Source organism: Excalfactoria chinensis, chromosome 2 (assembly GCF_039878825.1).
Source record: "Excalfactoria chinensis isolate bCotChi1 chromosome 2, bCotChi1.hap2, whole genome shotgun sequence".
NCBI classification, from domain to species: domain Eukaryota; kingdom Metazoa; phylum Chordata; class Aves; order Galliformes; family Phasianidae; genus Excalfactoria; species Excalfactoria chinensis.
Window position 1 is genome coordinate 129,706,551 of NC_092826.1, and position 17,401 is coordinate 129,723,951.

At 47.0% G+C, this 17,401-nt stretch overlaps 2 protein-coding genes across 2 annotated transcripts; one reads left to right on the forward strand and one right to left on the reverse strand.

Annotated features, from left to right (window-relative positions):
* Window positions 1-2,529: 2,529 nt before the first annotated feature.
* On the reverse strand, window positions 2,530-5,702 carry FZD8 (frizzled class receptor 8). The gene has a single exon (XM_072328944.1). It carries the CDS (start codon window positions 5,169-5,171, stop codon window positions 3,159-3,161), a length of 2,013 nt encoding a protein of 670 aa, XP_072185045.1. The 5' UTR covers window positions 5,172-5,702; the 3' UTR covers window positions 2,530-3,158.
* LOC140247930 (uncharacterized) lies at window positions 5,170-7,582 on the forward strand. The gene is made up of 2 exons (XM_072328131.1): window positions 5,170-6,273; window positions 7,464-7,582. Exon 1 carries the CDS (start codon window positions 5,170-5,172, stop codon window positions 5,908-5,910), a length of 741 nt encoding a protein of 246 aa, XP_072184232.1. The 3' UTR covers window positions 5,911-6,273; window positions 7,464-7,582.
* Window positions 7,583-17,401: the final 9,819 nt, after the last annotated feature.

Sequence of the window (17,401 nt, forward strand, 5' to 3'; positions counted from 1 at the left end):
TCTGCTCTGTGAGAAGCTCACTCATCTGTTGGGACTATTGTTAGTAGTTTTATGGCAGCTCTAGGGGGAAAGCAGGTTTATCAACAGACCTCGAGAATTCGCATGCAGCTCCTACCACATCATCACATTTTTGGGGATCTTCACAGTGAAATTGTCATAGAAGGCCGATAAAAGTTATCACAATAATATGAAGTTTGGTGCAGTTGTGGATTTATGCCTCTTGTATACCTTCTGTATGTCTTCCCCCTCTTCTCCTGGACCTAAATTCTATGTTGATTCACAAGAATCTGAACTGGTAAATTCTCTAACACCATTTCCCCACGTTTGGGCTTCCAGCAAGTTAAATTCTATTTCATCTTTGATGAACCTTTGTGTTGTTGCTCAGTCAGTGCTGGGGCACTCATTAGTGCCCTGGTAGGCATCTTGGTAACCTAACTAGTTCTGGGACTGCTTCCCTGGCTGCATTCACCTGCAGCACCTCTTTGCTGATTCCAGAGTAGGCTGAGCTACACAGCTACTTCCTGTTGGTTTCTGAGCAGTGTTGTAATTTCAGCAGCAGCAGCACATCCCAGCACTCTGCAAGAGGCTGATCTAACAAACTCCCACCAAACAGTTTCAGCTCCCCTTCCCTGATACATGCATGGGATTCCCTAGCAGAAAGAAAACCTTTACTGTAGCCCCACTGACAGTGGTGGAACTGCACTGATTTAAATGTGGCAACAACTGTTAAAAGGTTTCAGCAGCACAATGTACCTCACCTAAAGGAAAATAGTAATGTAAAACAGGCCTGTTTGAGCAACACAGGTCAATATGCTGTTTGTTTAGTATATACACAGGCAGCAAGCACAAATCCCAGTGGAACATCATTTACAATCAAGAAATTAAAAGCTTTTCTCTGCCAAGAGTCCAAGATGGACATCTTCAGTTCCTCCTTTTCATGATCCGGGTAACTTTGTGGAAGTGGAAGTCTCTATTAAGCCATGGGAACTTGGAAAGGGACACCAAATAATCAAGTCGGTGCTCAATGGAAACAGGGTTTTTCCCACAAATAATGATTGATATCTGTGTCATTAGCAGGGTAGCTGCCCATCTCTTCCCATGATTGACAGGTTAATAAGGGACCCGGGGCTATCTTTTCACTGCTAACACACAACCTAGCCAATTGCTTTTAAATTATTGCTAATTTGACAGAATATAAGCAGAAGGCATAAAAATATCTGCAACAGAAAAATGACCAATGTGGTTTTAACTTTCTGCGTTCTCAGTGATCCTATTTTAGAAAAGAAATTAGGATTTAGTTAGATTTCTCTCTTTTTTTTTTCCCCTTCCTTTTTAAAGACACTCCATTTTTAAAGAAAATCTTGCAGTTGTTCTTTGGTTCAATTAGGAGCAAAAGAGAAGGGAGTTTTGTAATGCAATTGTCCTGTAAAGGAAAATGTTTTAAATTGGGGAGATTATGTGAGCAGACCACCTGTAGGGCATTCATAGCTCTTTTCTATAATGCTCCAAGCCATGCCTTGCTGCCTGCAGTCTGGCTAACAATGCAGGGAAAAGCTGTTTAAAAGGCTGTTCTCCCTTTTCCCTCTGGTGTTCACTAACTGTTACAAGTCTTCCTCTTAAAATAAAGTAAAAAAAAAAAAAAAAATAAAGTCCCATGTCCCTTTAATTGAAGAACTTTAAGGCTCCGTGGTGGCCAATTGGTCTGCAACAAGAGGAACCAGGCAGCAGGGAAAGAAACTTCAGACTATACATCACGTTTGGTGAAGAGAAAAGATCAAAGTTTTCCCAAACTCAAAAGAAACCAAGTTCCCTACAGATTAACCCTATTCATTTAGCTCCTCTTAAAGGAATGATGTTCTGAGCCACTGGGCAGACAGGTAAAAAGTTCAACAATTGCCAAAGCATTCTTCTGTTAATTCAACAGCCTTCTGCTCAAATAAATTAGCTTAGTCCTGACAGAAGAACAATGCCTTTTCTCTTGAAAAAGGACCATATTTGATATACAAAAGTTAAGTATGAAAGGTTAAGATGTTAGTTTAATCTGTTAAGGAGGGAGATCTAACAAATTTCAAGTCGCTGTACTGCTGTAGTATGCGATGAATTTAAAACACTAACCTTGTACACATAAGCGTGTATCCCTGCAGAGGCAGGTGCTTACAAAAGTACAGACAACAGATATAAGAGGTGCGTGTCCCTATTCTTAAAACGACACCCATTCCGCAAGGCTACTCAAGCCATGTAAGAGTACTTTGAAACAGGTTTGGTTTGAAGACGTCACCATTGCCGAAAACCAGGGAATTGTGCTGAGGTAGCCCCTGCTCTGGTGAGCACTTCTTTTACAGTCTCTTGTTTTTTTCTTAACGCTGGGATATTCCACTCCCTTCATCATATAGCTGGCCATCTATTACTGAGGCAGAAGGGCTAGAGGAACTCCCTCCTTCAGCCCCTGGCCAGTGAGAACAACCCACGGACACAGCTGCTGCAATAACAAGGGCAGGCATAGGGGGAAAAGCTTGAAGAAGTCATTTATCAAAAGTCATTTTATTGACAAAATAGAATACTCATATTTGCTCTTACAGGGGTAGCCTCTAAACTTTTTTACAAAAAAAATTTACAGACTGTATAGCTTTGGATATATACATATTTTACACATCTGTACAAGGTAACAAATAATTATATAAATACATCCTTTACTGTAGGAAACCCGTATTTATCTGGGGTGTATAATTAAGACATGTTTTGACTCAGTCTGTGTTATAAGGCATTTGCCTGGTCGTTGATATCCCAAAAACCTGTAGTTCCAGCAGACTCCCGCTTTGGGATGGGGGAGGAAGACCCTCCCTCCCACGAGCTGTTGTTAAGTCCGGAGTAAATCGGGAGCCGCTCTGCCTTGCCCTCTGCAAGACACGGGTGAGCCCCTGCCCTCCTCCGCCAGCAAAATAATATGCTGGCTCCTTGAAGTACATGCTCCCTGCATATGAATGGAGGGGAAGGAGGAGGGGGCTGGAGCCTGGGGCCTCTGCCAGCTGCATTGTTCTATACAAGCTGTGGCTAATAAGGACCATTAGTGGTTCATTAATGGCACCAAACAGTGAGGGGGCATTTCAGGCAGGCCAGTGTGCCTCATTCTCTAACCTATGGCCTCTTTTCCCCCCTCCTCACACTTGAGACAGAGGCATCTGCTTGGGGTAGGAGACAGAGCTGGCAGTGCCAGACCTCCACGTCAGGCCAGTGCTGACATCGCTGTACAAGGAGCCACCTCCACCAGCCCCAAGTCCTCCAGCAGCAGCGATGGCGGCCTGCCCACCCGCTCCTGCTCCCGCACCCCCGGCCGCAGCGGCACCTTTGCTGGCCCAGCAGCAGCGGGTGCACAGGGCCCTCCAGGACTCGAGGGTCTTGCCGGACCAGACCCAGACGCCGGAGGTGATGCCCACCACCAGGCACATGAAGTACTTGAGCATGAAGACGGCGTAGTCGGGGCGGCGGGCCTGGTCAGGCTGTTGGTCGCGCAGACAAGGGCAGTTGTGCGTGGCCTCCCAGCGGGGCCGGTTGTGCTGCTCGTAAAAGAGACAGGCGACCACGCTGGCGGCCGGAACGGTGTAAAGCACGGTGAAGAGGCCCAGGCGTATCATCAGCTTCTCCAGCTTGTGGGTCTTGGTGGGGCCGCCCTGCTGCTTGATGACGCTGCGGATGCGGAAGAGCGAGACGAAGCCGGCGAGCAAGAACATGGAGCCGATGGCCAGGTAGATGAGCAGAGGCGCCAGCACGAAGCCCCGCAGGTTCTCAAGGCTCTGGTTGCCCACGTAGCAGATGCCGGCCACCGGGTCCCCGTCCACGGAGCTGAGCGCCAGCACAGCGATGGACTTGACGCTGGGGAGCAGCCAGGCGGCCAGGTGGAAGTACTGCGCGTAGCCGGCGATGGCCTCGTTGCCCCACTTCATACCGGCGGCCAAGAACCAGGTGAGGGAGAGAATGACCCACCAGATGGAGCTGGCCATGCCGAAGAAATAGACGAGCAGGAAGACCACGGTACACAGCGCCGGCCCCGTGCTCTCGTACCGCACGTGCTCGGCCACCGCCAGCTCGGGCTGCAGCTCGGCCGCGCCGCCCGCCGCCCCGCGCCCCCCCGCCGCAGCCCCCGCCGCCGCCGCGCCGCCGCCCGCCCCCGCCGCTCCGGGCCCCGCACCGCCCGCCCCCGCGCCGCCGCTGCACGCCACCTTCTCGTGGCCGGCCACCAGGCGCACCAGGTAGCCCAGCGAGACGAAGAGGTAGCAGGCGGCCAGGAAGATGATGGGCCGCTCGGGATACTTGAAGCGCTCCATGTCGATGAGGAAGGTGGAAACGGTGGCGAAGGTGGAGAGGAAGCAGAGCACGGACCACAGGCCGATCCAGAAGGCGGTGAAGGCGCGCTCGTCGGGGCTGAAGTAGGGGTTGTGGCACGGCAGCGCGCAGTTGGCGATCTGCCCCGTCTTCACGCGGTTGTACAGCGGGTGCCTCTCGCTGGACACCGACACCATGGGCGCACGGCACTGGCAGCCCGGCTCGCAGGGCGGCGGCGGGCGCGGGGCCTCGGCCGGGGGCGCGGCGGCGGCGGGAGGGGGCGCCCTGGCGGGGCCGCCGGGCCGGGCGCCGCGGAGGGGGGGCTTGGCGGGCGGCGGCGCGGCCGTGGTGAGGTCGGTGCGGTTGTAGTCCATGCAGAGCGTGTCGGGGCTGCCCTGCTCCGGCAGCCGGTCGCAGCGCATCCTGTCGGGCCAGGCGAAGCCGTACTGGCGCATGAGCGGCGCGCAGCCCGCCTTGGCCCGCTCGCAGACGCTGCGGCAGGGCGGCAGCGGCTTCTTGTAGTCCTCCAGGCAGATGGGGGTGTACATGCTGCAGAGGAAGAAGCGCAGGTCGCTGGAGCACTGGATCTCCACCAGAGGCCAGAACTGGTGCACCTCCAGCCCGGCCTCGTCTTGCGTGTCGTGGTTGAACTGGTTGGGCATGTAGGTGTAGTTATAGCCGATGCCCTTGCAGAGCGGCACGGTGATCTCCTGGCACGACAGCTCTTTAGCCGACGACGAAGACGACGACGACGACGAGGCGGCGGCCGAGGCGGCGGCACAGCCGGCGCGCTGCAGCAGAGCCACGGCGGCGAGCAGCGGGGTGACGGCCAACAGGTAGCTCCACTCCATGCTGCGCGGCGTGCGGCGGCGGGCCCGGCCGCCTCCCCTCCTCCCGTCCCGCTCCGCGGCCCCGGCAGGTGAGGGGGCGGCCCCGCGGGCGCTGTGCCCGGCGGAGGGGGGAGGGGGGGGAAAAAGGTGGGCTCCGCTCAGGGGAGGCCGCTCAGCCGGCCTCGCATGGCTCCGGGCTGCAGGAAGGCTCTTGCGGCCGCGAAGAGAAGTTTCGCTCCCAGTCCCCGCCCGGCGCGGTCAATATGGCCGAGGCGGACCCCGGGACGAGGCGCTGCGTCCCGCGACGCCGCGCTCCCGCCGCCCCGGCAGCGGCAGAGCCGGTGCAGCGGCGGCCGGAGCAGCTCGTCCCGCCGCCCGCTTGAACGCCGCTCTCCGCGGACGGCCGGCAGCCGGGCCGGGTCGCGGTTCGCTCCGCTCCTGGTTCCAGCCGCGGGCGCACCGACCGCGATCGCGCCACCTGAGCCGCGGGATGGAGTGCGGCGGTGTCTCCGCGCAACTTCTCGCTCCTCGGCCCCGGCAGCGCCAGTCCGGCCGCCGCGCTCTCATGAATATTTATAGCGAGCGCCTCCGGGCCCCGCCCTCGCCGCCCCGGCTGCCAATCGCTCCAGTCTGGGCGGTGAGAGCGGAGCCGACCCCGGCCCGCCTTAAGGTGGAGCGGCCGGTGGGTGCCGATGCGGCGTGCCCTGCTCGGCCCTTCCGCTGCGGGCAGGTTGTGCTTTTTGCGGGCTGTCTCCTCTGAGTGTTAAAGCGCGGTTCTAGTCCGCGAGGTGCTGCTGCTCGCTGTGCGCGCTTTGCTCCGCGTGTGATCCCGGTGGAGCTCGGGGTTGCGAGGTGACGGCCACGCTCAGACCTCCGCGCCTCCGCACGTGCCTGAGGCCGGACTCGGCGCCCACGACTTCTCTGTGCGTGGCTTTGCTGGAGAGCAGCGTTGCTGCTGCGGGGATGAGAGGGAGAAGCACACGGCAGTGACACGGGGGTGGCTGAAATGCGGAGTTTCAAACACAAGTGCGTTGCCACCCCTTCACTGACACGCCACCCAGCCGTGTGCTCCGGATCCTGTCCCGCAGTAGCGCCACACGCGCTCACCGTGGCGTCCCACCAGGTGAGCGGCAGCCGGCTGTCCGCCCTCCGGATGCCGCAGCGCTCCCGCACGGCTCGCGCAGCCTCTCCAGGCTGGAGCTGAGACGGGTGAGCGCCTCGCGGGGCCAACAGCTGCTCCCCTCCCGCTGCGCCCGGGCTGAGAGCGGCCCCGAGGGACGTCTCCGTCTCCTTTCCCCACCCCCCCCCCCCCAATCGCCGTCGCTTCGAGACACTCCGGACCACCTTAAGGGCCGGTGCGCGGCGGGGCCGTCCCGGGGGGTTGCCGTCCGCCCAGGCCGGGGCATTTGTTTGTTAATTGCGGCGCTGTTGCGCTTCGCGCTCGCTTGGAGCTCCCGCTGCGGCCCTAATGAGTGCGAGAGCGGGAACGCGCCGCGCTGGGGCCGGAGGAGTCGGGAGGGAAGGAAGGAAGGCGCTGCCTGAAGTTTGCTGCCCCTGCCGACAGGATCCTCCGCCGCCCCTTTCTCCTCCCCATGTAAATAGACGCGTAGATCTCCCAGCGAGGAGGAAATGGGCAATAACGAAGCGATAAACGCGTTCACTGTGTAATCATTGCGGTAATTTGCAGAGCTGTTTTCTTCGCCCCCAGCCCACCTGAGGGGAGCGATTGCGCTCGGACGTGACACGGAACTGCTGAGGACGTGGCAGCGCGCTGCTGTGTTTAGCAGTTGGAGGCTATGAAATATGGTCAGAAATCCCCGAGCAGCGCACGGTTCTTTGAGCGCTCAGTTAGAACGGTCTGTAAGGTGATGGGAGACAGAACAGCGCCCAGCGAATGGAAAACCCGTCCTCTACTTGGGACGCGGAGAATCGCGGGCGGGACGGAGTCCTGAGTCGTGCTTCACTTAAAGAGCTCTGCAGAACGGAGCCCTGAGCCAGCCTGGTCGGCAGAGCGGGGCGAGCCCGTAAATTACCTCTGTCAGGCTCCTATTGCCTGTTACAAAGTACCTTTTTACGCTGAACTTAAGCTCTGCTCTAGAGACAGCAGATGTGAGGTGATGCTTTCCAAAAGCAACACAGATGCTGTGCAATTTCCATCGCAATATTTCAGCAAGGAAGCTCAGGAGACATGCCGAATGCTGCAGTTTAGAATTACACTGTAACTCTCCCAGAAATAAGAGAATACCAAGTTTCTCAATAGCGCACTTGGCTTCAGTTTTGCTGTCGTTCATATATGCTCTTGTTTTCTTACAGTGGGAGAAGAGATGCGGCACGAAGATGCAGAGTGTCTTGAAGCTTTTCAATGACAAAGCTGGAACTGTGGAACTTCGTAGCAGTTTAAAAATGATGACATACCCAAATTTCCTTGCGAGACCGTGATAATTTCTTAAATTGTCTTTCAGATACATAAAACAGCGCAGCCGTAGGGAGGGCACTCTGCTTTATGTGACTGAAAAGCAACCTGGATAGCTTACAGCTGTGGAATCACAACCGTTGTGTGCTCCTCCAGTACTGTGCTTCACTGAAGTCACTGGAAGCAGTGAGATGAAGCAACCAGAGCTCAAGTCTTAAAAATGGGTTGTGTGTTTTTCCAGAAAATACAGCAGCTGCTTTTTTCTTCTTTTCCTTCTGAAAACCTGTGCTTTGCTATAGCCATACAGATTACTTCAGAACACTTTGAAGTGGCTTCCAAACAAATGTCCAGTCGTAAAACCATACAGAAACAGAAAACCAGCCGATGAAGGCAAAAACGTTACGGATGTTGCAACTCTTTGCAAACCTGTAGATTTGGCAACAAGTAGTTAATGTTTGGGCAAGTCTTGGTTGCCACAAATATTCGTGCCACTTCAGTTCAAACGTTTTGGCTATTGCTCGCCATTGGCTTCTCTAAGCCGAATTTTGGTCTGCTTTTAAGGCTTTGCTCATTTGATTGTATGGATCACATCAAACCTTGGGATTTTGCATGGGCAGCATGTTGAACAACACCACAAATTGAGAAAGTAGAACTTTGAGAACAGAGTAAAGGGCAAGTAGAGGAAAGAATATCTTTGCAGGTAGATGCAGTGCTGTGAGGTGGAGTTGCGGCATCGTGCTATGTTCAGTTTTTCCCCAATAACTACAGCATTTTTTTTTTTCCCAGTTCAGACTTTTTTCCCATGTGCCATGTGTGGTCCCAAACTGAGCAGTGTGATGAGCAGTCCAAGTATGGGAAGGAATGCATTGATATGCACTTCTGGAAGTCAGCAAAGCAGAAATTATGAGTAAAATTCCAGCTCTATAAACTTGCAAAGAGAAAAACGGGGATCGGAGAGTACAAGTATGCTCATATATCCTATATTTTGATCGGTATTTTTCCTTTCACAGAGGAATTAAATAGCATTGATACAATTTCTGAGACAGCCTATATTCTATTGTGATTCTTGAGAACTCCTTGTAGACAAGAAAAAGAATGTTTATAACTTTTCAGGGTTGTCAAATCTGATTGCATGTGGGCCCACTACCATGATGGTCACTCAGGAGAGAGACTTCAGGGAAAAAGAAAATACACTGTGCACAATCTGTTGTGTTCACTGCTTCAAGGGTGCAGTGAGCAGGTGACAGAGAAGGAAGAGAAACTGCTGGAAGATTGCTTTGCTGTCCCTTTACCACAAAAGAGGATGACAAAGTGATTGATCAGTGCTGTGTTCTGAAGACTGCTCCAGCAGTGCAGCAGTGAAGCTGCAGGTTGTGGCTGGGGGATTTTCTGCAGAATAGAAGTGTAGACCTTGATTAGACTCCTTCCTGAGGCTGCTTTGGATGTGTTGGCTTAGCAAGAAGCAGCATGAACAGCAGAATCAACATAGGAAGTTACTGGCAGCAGCGGTTTAGCATGAGGACGACATAAGGTCGAGGTGTATGAAAAGGTTTACCTTTATTCTCTCACACCATGCAATTGGAGACTGGGCTGCAATGTCTGTATAATCATACAATGCCTCATTTTCCTTTGGTGAAACAACAGAGGAGGGAGGAATGCAAGAAAACCTGGTTTGTGAGAGCTATGAATGAAAATAAATGTTGAGGGCAATCCTTTTTTTTGTTTGTTTTGTTTTCCATAGTATTAGTTTTCAGTTTTGCCTATTATTTAGTAAGCTTTACTTGCTTTCCACCTGTGCTACTGGTTGTATTGCCTCATGGTGTGATGTGACTTTTAAAAATAAGCCTTTCTTGCATTAAACAATGTGTGGCTGTTTTTTTGTTGTTTTGTTTTTACCATATATGGGGGATAATATGAATATCATGCAGTTCAGTATCTACATGAGGTATGTTTGGAAGTAACGAGTAGCTGTGTCTTCCTCTGACTGCCCAGGTAACCAGTCACTTACTTTCAAGCAATTGCTACATCATTAGTGTGTAAGTGTACTCTTGAATTGAGGTAAGGTTATGTGGATCCAGGCTGGCTAGAAGTTTGGTCTCTGCTGCTAATATGAGAATATACACATGCAGCATTCACTCTTAAAAGTCAAAGCTTGTTCCAGTGTGAGTACTGAAGACCTCCAGCATGCCAGTGACACTTGTGATAATGATTCTCTCCTTATGCATCAGAATGTTGTTAGTGCTCATACATGCTCAAATGGCACATGCACCATCATTACTCCCAGCATGGGCTGTGAAGCCCTTTAGGTGAATCTTCATTTTTGAGAACTTCAGTGTTACCAATTTAGGCATAAACCCCTGCTAATTTTCTCATAAATGCTCTTTGCCATCTGGCTCACCTGTCTGAGCTGTAACCATCTGAGGTGAATGGTTTACAAAGAAGAATTACCACCTTAAGATGGTATGGCACGCATGTATCTGGTTTTCAATGTCAGAATGTTCTGGAGGAATGAAGGGGACCCCTATTTTTTAACTTCTGTTCACTTCAAGGTATGTATTTTTGGGTTACGTGGTAACAAATGGGGATGGGAAGAGTTGTTCTTATTTCTGAGTACTGAATTTACAGGTTATGTGGAAGAATCAGAATGGAGAAGCTGGGGAGCACAGAGTTCTTTCTCATATGCTATGAACCAATTTTGGAATGGCTCAGTTGCTGCATTGTGAGCGAGCATGTGACTCCTGCCAAGAAATTTAGCCCAGGCCGTGTACTATTCTGTACTAGCTGATCCAGCCTGGTAGAAGTAGACTTGAAAGTCAAGCTTTGAGCTAAGGATGCCCCATCTGCCAGCAGGTTAGTCTGGGCAATCTGAGTTGCTGCAGAGACAAGATCAGGCAGTGCAGTCCAGTTTGACTCACCGGTTTTTGCACTGTATAATTATATGGGGACATTAGCTTATGTGTCTGCCCTCCCTCATTCTGTAAATTAAATGAAAAATTAATAGGGACATGCACTTGTGAGGAAGAAGTGAACTGAAGAAAAGACTCTTGGAGTACATGGATACAAAATCCAGATGTAATGAAAAGCAAAACTTCATATAACTCATTCAAAGTGGAACTTGTTTTGTGAAATCCTGGAGTAATACGAAGCTGTTCAGAAATTCTGACGCTATCTTTTGCACCATGTAAGTGTGTAATAGCATAACTTAAAGGAATAACATTTCTCATACATGTTTGAAATGTAGCTTTTTACATTTCACCATTTCCAGTCCAGCTTCTGATGGAAGATGCACAACAGTCAATTTTAAAATGCTGAGTGATAAAAATCACACATAGAAATTCTTGCAGAAATTACTCACTGCCCTGGAGTTAAAATGGAAATAACAAACATATCTTTCATCACTCATTTTGAATATTTATTCTTTGTGTTTCACTTACTCTAAACAAAACTTTTATCTCTAGGGTTAGATCCTGAATAATCCTTCACTGTACTAATTTTGCTGGGACAATACATAAGCGGCTGGTGATTCCAAATATGAATAAAGACAGCAGGCTTGGGCTTGTGTTAATTTTGATGAATAAACTGGCCTCGAGAATGACAAGTTGTGTTAGCACCTTTCACTTTATAACATTACACAGCCAAAGATGTTAACTCTGTGCAGTGAATTAGCAATAAGCAGTGCTTGGAACTGCTTGTATGGAACACTCAGGTGCTGTCTCAGTAGAAACCCACTCTTAAAAACCTTTCTCTGTTTTTATTTTAGTGAAAGAATGGTGTGATTGAAAAACAAAGTGTTGAGAGGAATTTCACTGTAATAGCAAAATGTCCTTCCTTTCATTTTATCCGTTGAGTTTTTAATATGTATATTTCTTTGCCAGTTCCTTTGAGTTGTCCTGGTTCTTAGTTGGTGCTAATGATGGCAATAATAGCACTGTGTGTGTGTGGTGGGGGGAAAAGAAAATAGTACTGTACTGGTAGGAGATTTTTTTGCAGTGTTCTTTTGAGGACTCACAACTGTGTTACAAAAGATGCAGTCTTGATTGATTTATTTCTTTTATATGTTCATTTGTTGTGCATTTGTGGCAGGGTCACAGTGGGGGAGTTGTGTGACTGGAAATAACCACAAGGAAGGAGATGGATAACAGACATTTAAGCCTAACATTCAAGTATTAACTTTGTCCCTCATGGTGTTAGTTGAGTGCTTCTCTGTCTGGTTTGGATGCTTTCTAGATGAGATGTCAATTATTCCAAAGGATGTTGGGGTCCCAAGAAAGGGCATGATAACATCTGGAATGGGATAATTCACTACTGTACTTAAGACCTTGTCAAATTAATCCTTCTGGAAATCACTGAATTGGGGACCTCTCAAAGTGTCTAATAAGTGGAATGCCTTATTTTCTTGCTACTTTGCCAATTCTGGTATATTTGTACTACAAATTTCTTATCTAGTAAGCATGCACATTGTTGGAAGCTTTCTGTATTCTTTGCTGAGCTGAGCTGTTAGGCTGGTTAGTCTTTCATAACTTTGGACTCATACACAAAGTTATCTCAGCAAAGAAGGTGGTGAAGCACTGAGGCAGGCTGCCCAGAGAAGCTGTGGATGCCCCATCCCTGAAGGCATTCAAGCTCAGTTTGGGTGGGGCACTGAGTAGTCTGATCTGGCTGACTGGGACAACCTTGTCCATAGCAGGGGGGTTGAAACTAGATGATCTTTAAGGTCCTTTCCAAGGTAAACCACTATAAGAATCTATGATTCCATGACTTGCATGCTAAGTTATCCCATCTGTGGGAGCCTTACCGCTTTTATTCAGTTTTAGCTACTTAGCCTTTGAACAGTCCCACTAACCTGTTATGGAATACTTGAAAAATTTACTTCTGTTTAAAGCATTTCTGGTTCTTCTATTGACAAATCCAGATGTTAGGCTGGAATCTGCATGTTAATGAATAAGACCTGCCTTGACCTATAAAACTCCTGCATGAACTTCTGATAAAAAAAAAATAATAAAGCTTTTTAAATGTTTGACTTTATTTTCCATGAGAAAAATATGACATGCTCTGACAAAATTCAGAGGACTGGAAGACTTTGTCTGAGAACCAATACTTCTCAGTTTGAAAAACATTGCTGTAGTTCTCCTTTAACATTATAATCTGGTAGCCTGCTGGTCTTATTCTGTTAGGTTGAGAGTGCCTACCACCTCTAACACTGCACCATGATCTTTGTTCTTTGAAGAGACTGTAGGAAGTAGGGAATCCCTCAAAGTGACCTGTTATTGGAGTTGACCTTTAAATGTTGAATCCAGTTGATAGGAGAGATCTGTTACATAGAACAGGTAAGCCACAGATTAATGCGGTTTTCAGTCCACATATTCTGGTTTGTAAGTATGGCTTTTTGGAAAAGCATATTTGCAGAAGCACATACTTGAGGAATGCAAAATAAATAAATAAATAAATAAATCCAACCAAAAAGTGCTTAGCTGAAAGCTCCCTTTCCCATCAAAAATAGATACAGTGGAAAAATTTCTAACAGCTCTATATTTAACTTCCTTGGATCGAAATTCACTTGATGGACTGAGGGAGGCAGATGGATGTTTTTTGCTGCTTTTGTTAAGGTGTCTGTTTTTTCACTCATGACATCTGCCTGATTTTCCAGCTATATTCAACTTGCTATAATTCTTGCTCTTGCAGCATTTTTCAGTGTTTAGAATGCAGTTCCAGCTGGACTCAGCTGGCTGACGATATGTGCAAACTCAAAGTTTCTTTCAAGGGGTGTGCTAATCTTGCTAGTTTTGTTTTGGCGGGCTTTTAATAAGCAAGTGTGAATAGCCGTTTCCACTGAATAGTGAATAGCCACAAAACTCAGTATCGCTGCAATACAGTTTTCAGTCCTGTGCCCAAGGTGGATTTACTTTGGGATGTTATGGATTCAAACAGAATATGTGGATTTGAGGGAGAATGGGCTAAGTTCTCAATAGATAAGGCCCATTAGGAGAAGCTGAATGGATAAGTCATATCAACCTGAGAAATAACCCTGAAAGGTAGTTGAAGGCTGGGGGTTATTTGGGGAAAATATTGTACTTTATTTCTGTGATTTACTCTTGACTCTCACTTGTGGCCGCTTCAGGAAGCAGCATACTGAGCTAAACAGACCTTTGATCTGAATGGGTGTAGCCATCCTTGTGTAAGGAGAAGTATACTTATGCAAATCTGGTGTTTGGTAACCCAGAATTTAACAGAATTTAGCAGAAATGAAACTTAATCATCCAGGAAAGGTGTAAGCCAATCACAGATAACACAAACATCAGGTTATCAAATTTCACATGAAGAGGTTGTGATTTTGGATGTCTCAAGCTTTGTGCTGAACTCTTTGCTTTTGCAGCTTCCATTTCTTTCATTTCCTTTTGTAGAAGTAAGAGTTTGCTACAGCTGTGCCCTAAATACAACTGTGAACCTTTTTGGGTGTTCTTCCAAAGCTGGTGGATAGAATGTTGCTGTTGTAAGACTTCTGCAGTACCTGTAAAGGATATATCTAGTTTTACTCCTTTGTATCATGGTTTACTTGACAGTTATATTGACCAAAATAGATTTTATATCTTTTCCTTATAAGGTATACAAATTTTCCTTCAAGTTTCTCTCAGCACAATTTGATTATAGTACATTTTCAGTAGATGACTACTAATTTCCCTTCAGAAGTGTTATAGGTAATCTTTAGAAGAGGCAATAGCCAGACAAAGTTTGAAAGGAATAAATGGTTGGAGTAATGTTTGGGAAGAAGTTTGTCATTCTGCTACTGAAATTGTGATGAGAGAGAGGATGGAGAAAAGATAGCACATCAGTGAAGGAATAAGGTACCGCTTTCCATTTGTTTTTGTGTGGAGTCCAAATGCGTTTTGAACCATAGTGCTATGTGGTTGGTTATCTTTACCTGAAATAACCATTTTTAAAGGAAGAAATGTGAGTGCATTAGAATCAAAGCATCAAAAAATAGCAAAAAATAAAAAATAAAAGAATTTTCATGTTTTCCTAAAAATGCAGCAAATATACATATGCTTATTTAAAAGAGACTTAGAAATCTCTGAAGAGGAAGAAGAGATTGTGATCCAGTCTCTAAATGTATGTCAAGAATAGTGAGAATAGTTCAAATTCTCTTACACCAGTGGTATGTCTTAATGTGAATCTTAATTGTAGTGTCAAGAAGTGAGACACGTAGAGTTGCCAAATTTGTCCACTCTTTTGAAACTGGAATTATGTTAGGAAGTAATTGGGTGTGAAATAAATGTGTTAACAAGTAGTGGGATTGAAACTATTAAATTTCTTTTATTTAAGTAGCAGATAATAACTACTGAAACTTCAAAGAGATTACATCCTGCAAAGATTTCTCATGCGAATTTGTCTATACTAATGTCAGTGCTCATGGCTCTTTTAAGGTGCCTGCTTGCTTGAGAAGAGGTTTGTAAACTGGGTCTTTAAATGGGAGAGTGTATTAGGAAAGATTTTTATAGTGGGAGTTAACTTTTAGGGACATGGGGCAAAAAATCAATGTTAAGCATCAATATTTCTTCAATATGAAGCTCTTTGAGAGCTGTCTTATGGGTAACTCTTTGTTGGCAAAAAAACTGTGAAAAAGACAATGAAGAAAAATGGGTTGGTAAAATGTGTGGAATCTTGTGCCAATACAAAGTCAGTTAATGCATCTTCTAAAGACTTAGGAAATGATGAAGATACACTGAGAAGGTCTGCCTGTGCTTAAAAGAACACTGCCAATATATGTGTCAGGCTCTTGTCTGTTAAATATAGCTGTTTGTGCTGTCTCACTAGTGGTTTTGAAATGCTCGGTGTTTTTGCAAGGGCCACTGGTTGGACTGGGAAAAATATCTTGTCCTTCCATGGATAATAAAGTTGAAAATAATCGTTTTCACTTTTAAATAAGCTGTTTCATTCTCTGTGTTAAACAAAGCAAATTCAACATGCTTGAATTTCTATTTAACTGATGTGGAGTTCATCTAAAACTATCTTCCCTATTATGTAGCATGGAGATTAGCTTAGACTGCGTTATAGCATAATGTAATTATAATTATCTCCTTAAGAGAGTACAAAAGCAGCATCTATGTTTTAACTGACATTTATTGACACACAGTATCAGTTGGGAGCCCCATCAAGCTTCCCATTCTTTTCTGTTTACCACCTCCTGCTTTTATTTACAGCCAGCATATCTGTTAATTAGCTTCAGGTAGAGCCGGTTCTTCTAAGAAGATCCCATGTCTTCCTGGTGATGGCCCCGTGAGGTGACCATGTACACACAGTCTGAGTAAATCCATCTTTAATTTATTAATTTTACTGCCTGATTCTGAAATGTTTAACTGCTGGCTTCTTTTCCTACCCAGCACTTTGCATTTGGACTACTTCAGGTTTTGACTCCTGTTGCCTTCAGTGTCATAAACACATTTTGGTGAGCTCACAGCATCTTGTGGTTACCTCACTGGAAGTCATATTATGATTTTCTGGGCTGGACCAGAATGCATATGGTATGTTGGTGGCTTCTAGGTAAATGTTCTATGTGACTGAAATTGTTTTCCTAGTTTTCTTTGCATTTTGCAGAGTAAAAAGATCTGTGTGTTTGTAAGCAGTGTCTTATAAAGCAATGCAAAGCCTGGCACAATTGTATACTAATTTCTAATTTTTGTGGAAAGGTTGATCTGGGTAAAGTAACCTAGTTTTAAAGGAACTAGAAAGTCTTAATTCTTTTGAATTAAATTCCTAAGACTTCCAGGCATCCTGGTTGCTGTTGAAAGAAAGACAAAACTCAAAAAAGAAGAGATGAATAGTTGTTACTGATAGCTAATAGGTTAGTGACGATGATGCTTGGTGACAAAGAATCAATGAAAAAGTATCAGTGAAAGTTTTTTGCCATCCTTAATTGTAGGAAACCCATGCTGACTGGTCTGCTAAAGTTTCATGGGGAAATTCAATACTGTGGGGAAAAGGCTGGCGATATATTTAGAATCATAGAATCATAGAATCATAGAATTACTCAGGTTGGAAAAGACCTTGAAGATCATCAAGTCCAACCGCAGCCTAACCAGTAGCCTATCTCTTAAAAAACAACCACAAAACAATACCACAACAACAAACCTCTGCTAAATCATATCCCTGAGTACCACATCCAAGCGACTCTTAAACACATCCAGGGATGGCGATTCAACCACCTCCTTGGGGAGCCCATTCCAGTACCTAACCACCCTTTCTGTAAAGAAGTTCTTTCTAATATCCAACCTAAACTTGCCTTGGCGCAACTTGAGGCCATTTCCCCTCGTCCTGTCACAAGTCAGTAGTGAGAAGAGACCTGCCCCACTCTCACTGTAAGAACCTTTCAGGTACTGGAAGACAGCAATAAGGTCTCCCCTCAGCCTCCTCTTCCTCAGACTAAACAGCCCCAGCTTCCTTAGTCTCTCCTCATAGGGCTGATTCTCCAAGCCCTTAACAAGCCTCGTTGCCCTTCTCTGGACCTGCTCCAGTACCTCCATGTCCTTCTTGTGCTGAGGTGCCCAAAACTGGACACAGTACTCGAGGTGAGGCCTCACCAATGCTGAGTACAGGGGCAGGATGACTTCCTTAGTCCTGCTCACCACACCATTCCTGATACAAGCCAGGATGCCATTGGCCTTCTTGGCCACCTGGGCACACTGCTGGCTCATATTCAGCCGACTGTCCATCAGCACACCAAGGTCCCTTTCTGTCTGGGAGCTTTCCAGCCACACCTCCCCAAGCCTGTAGGGTTGCCTGGGGTTAATAGGGTTGCCTGGGGTTTAGACCATATTTAGACCATATTAACTGTTTCTGTGTG

What these genes read in the sequence shown, in the direction of transcription:
- FZD8 (XM_072328944.1), bottom strand. Translation starts at nt 5,171, where the DNA reads ATGGAGTGGAGCTACCTGTTGGCCGTCACCCCGCTGCTCGCCGCCGTG.
- LOC140247930 (XM_072328131.1), top strand. Translation starts at nt 5,170, where the DNA reads ATGCTGCGCGGCGTGCGGCGGCGGGCCCGGCCGCCTCCCCTCCTCCCG.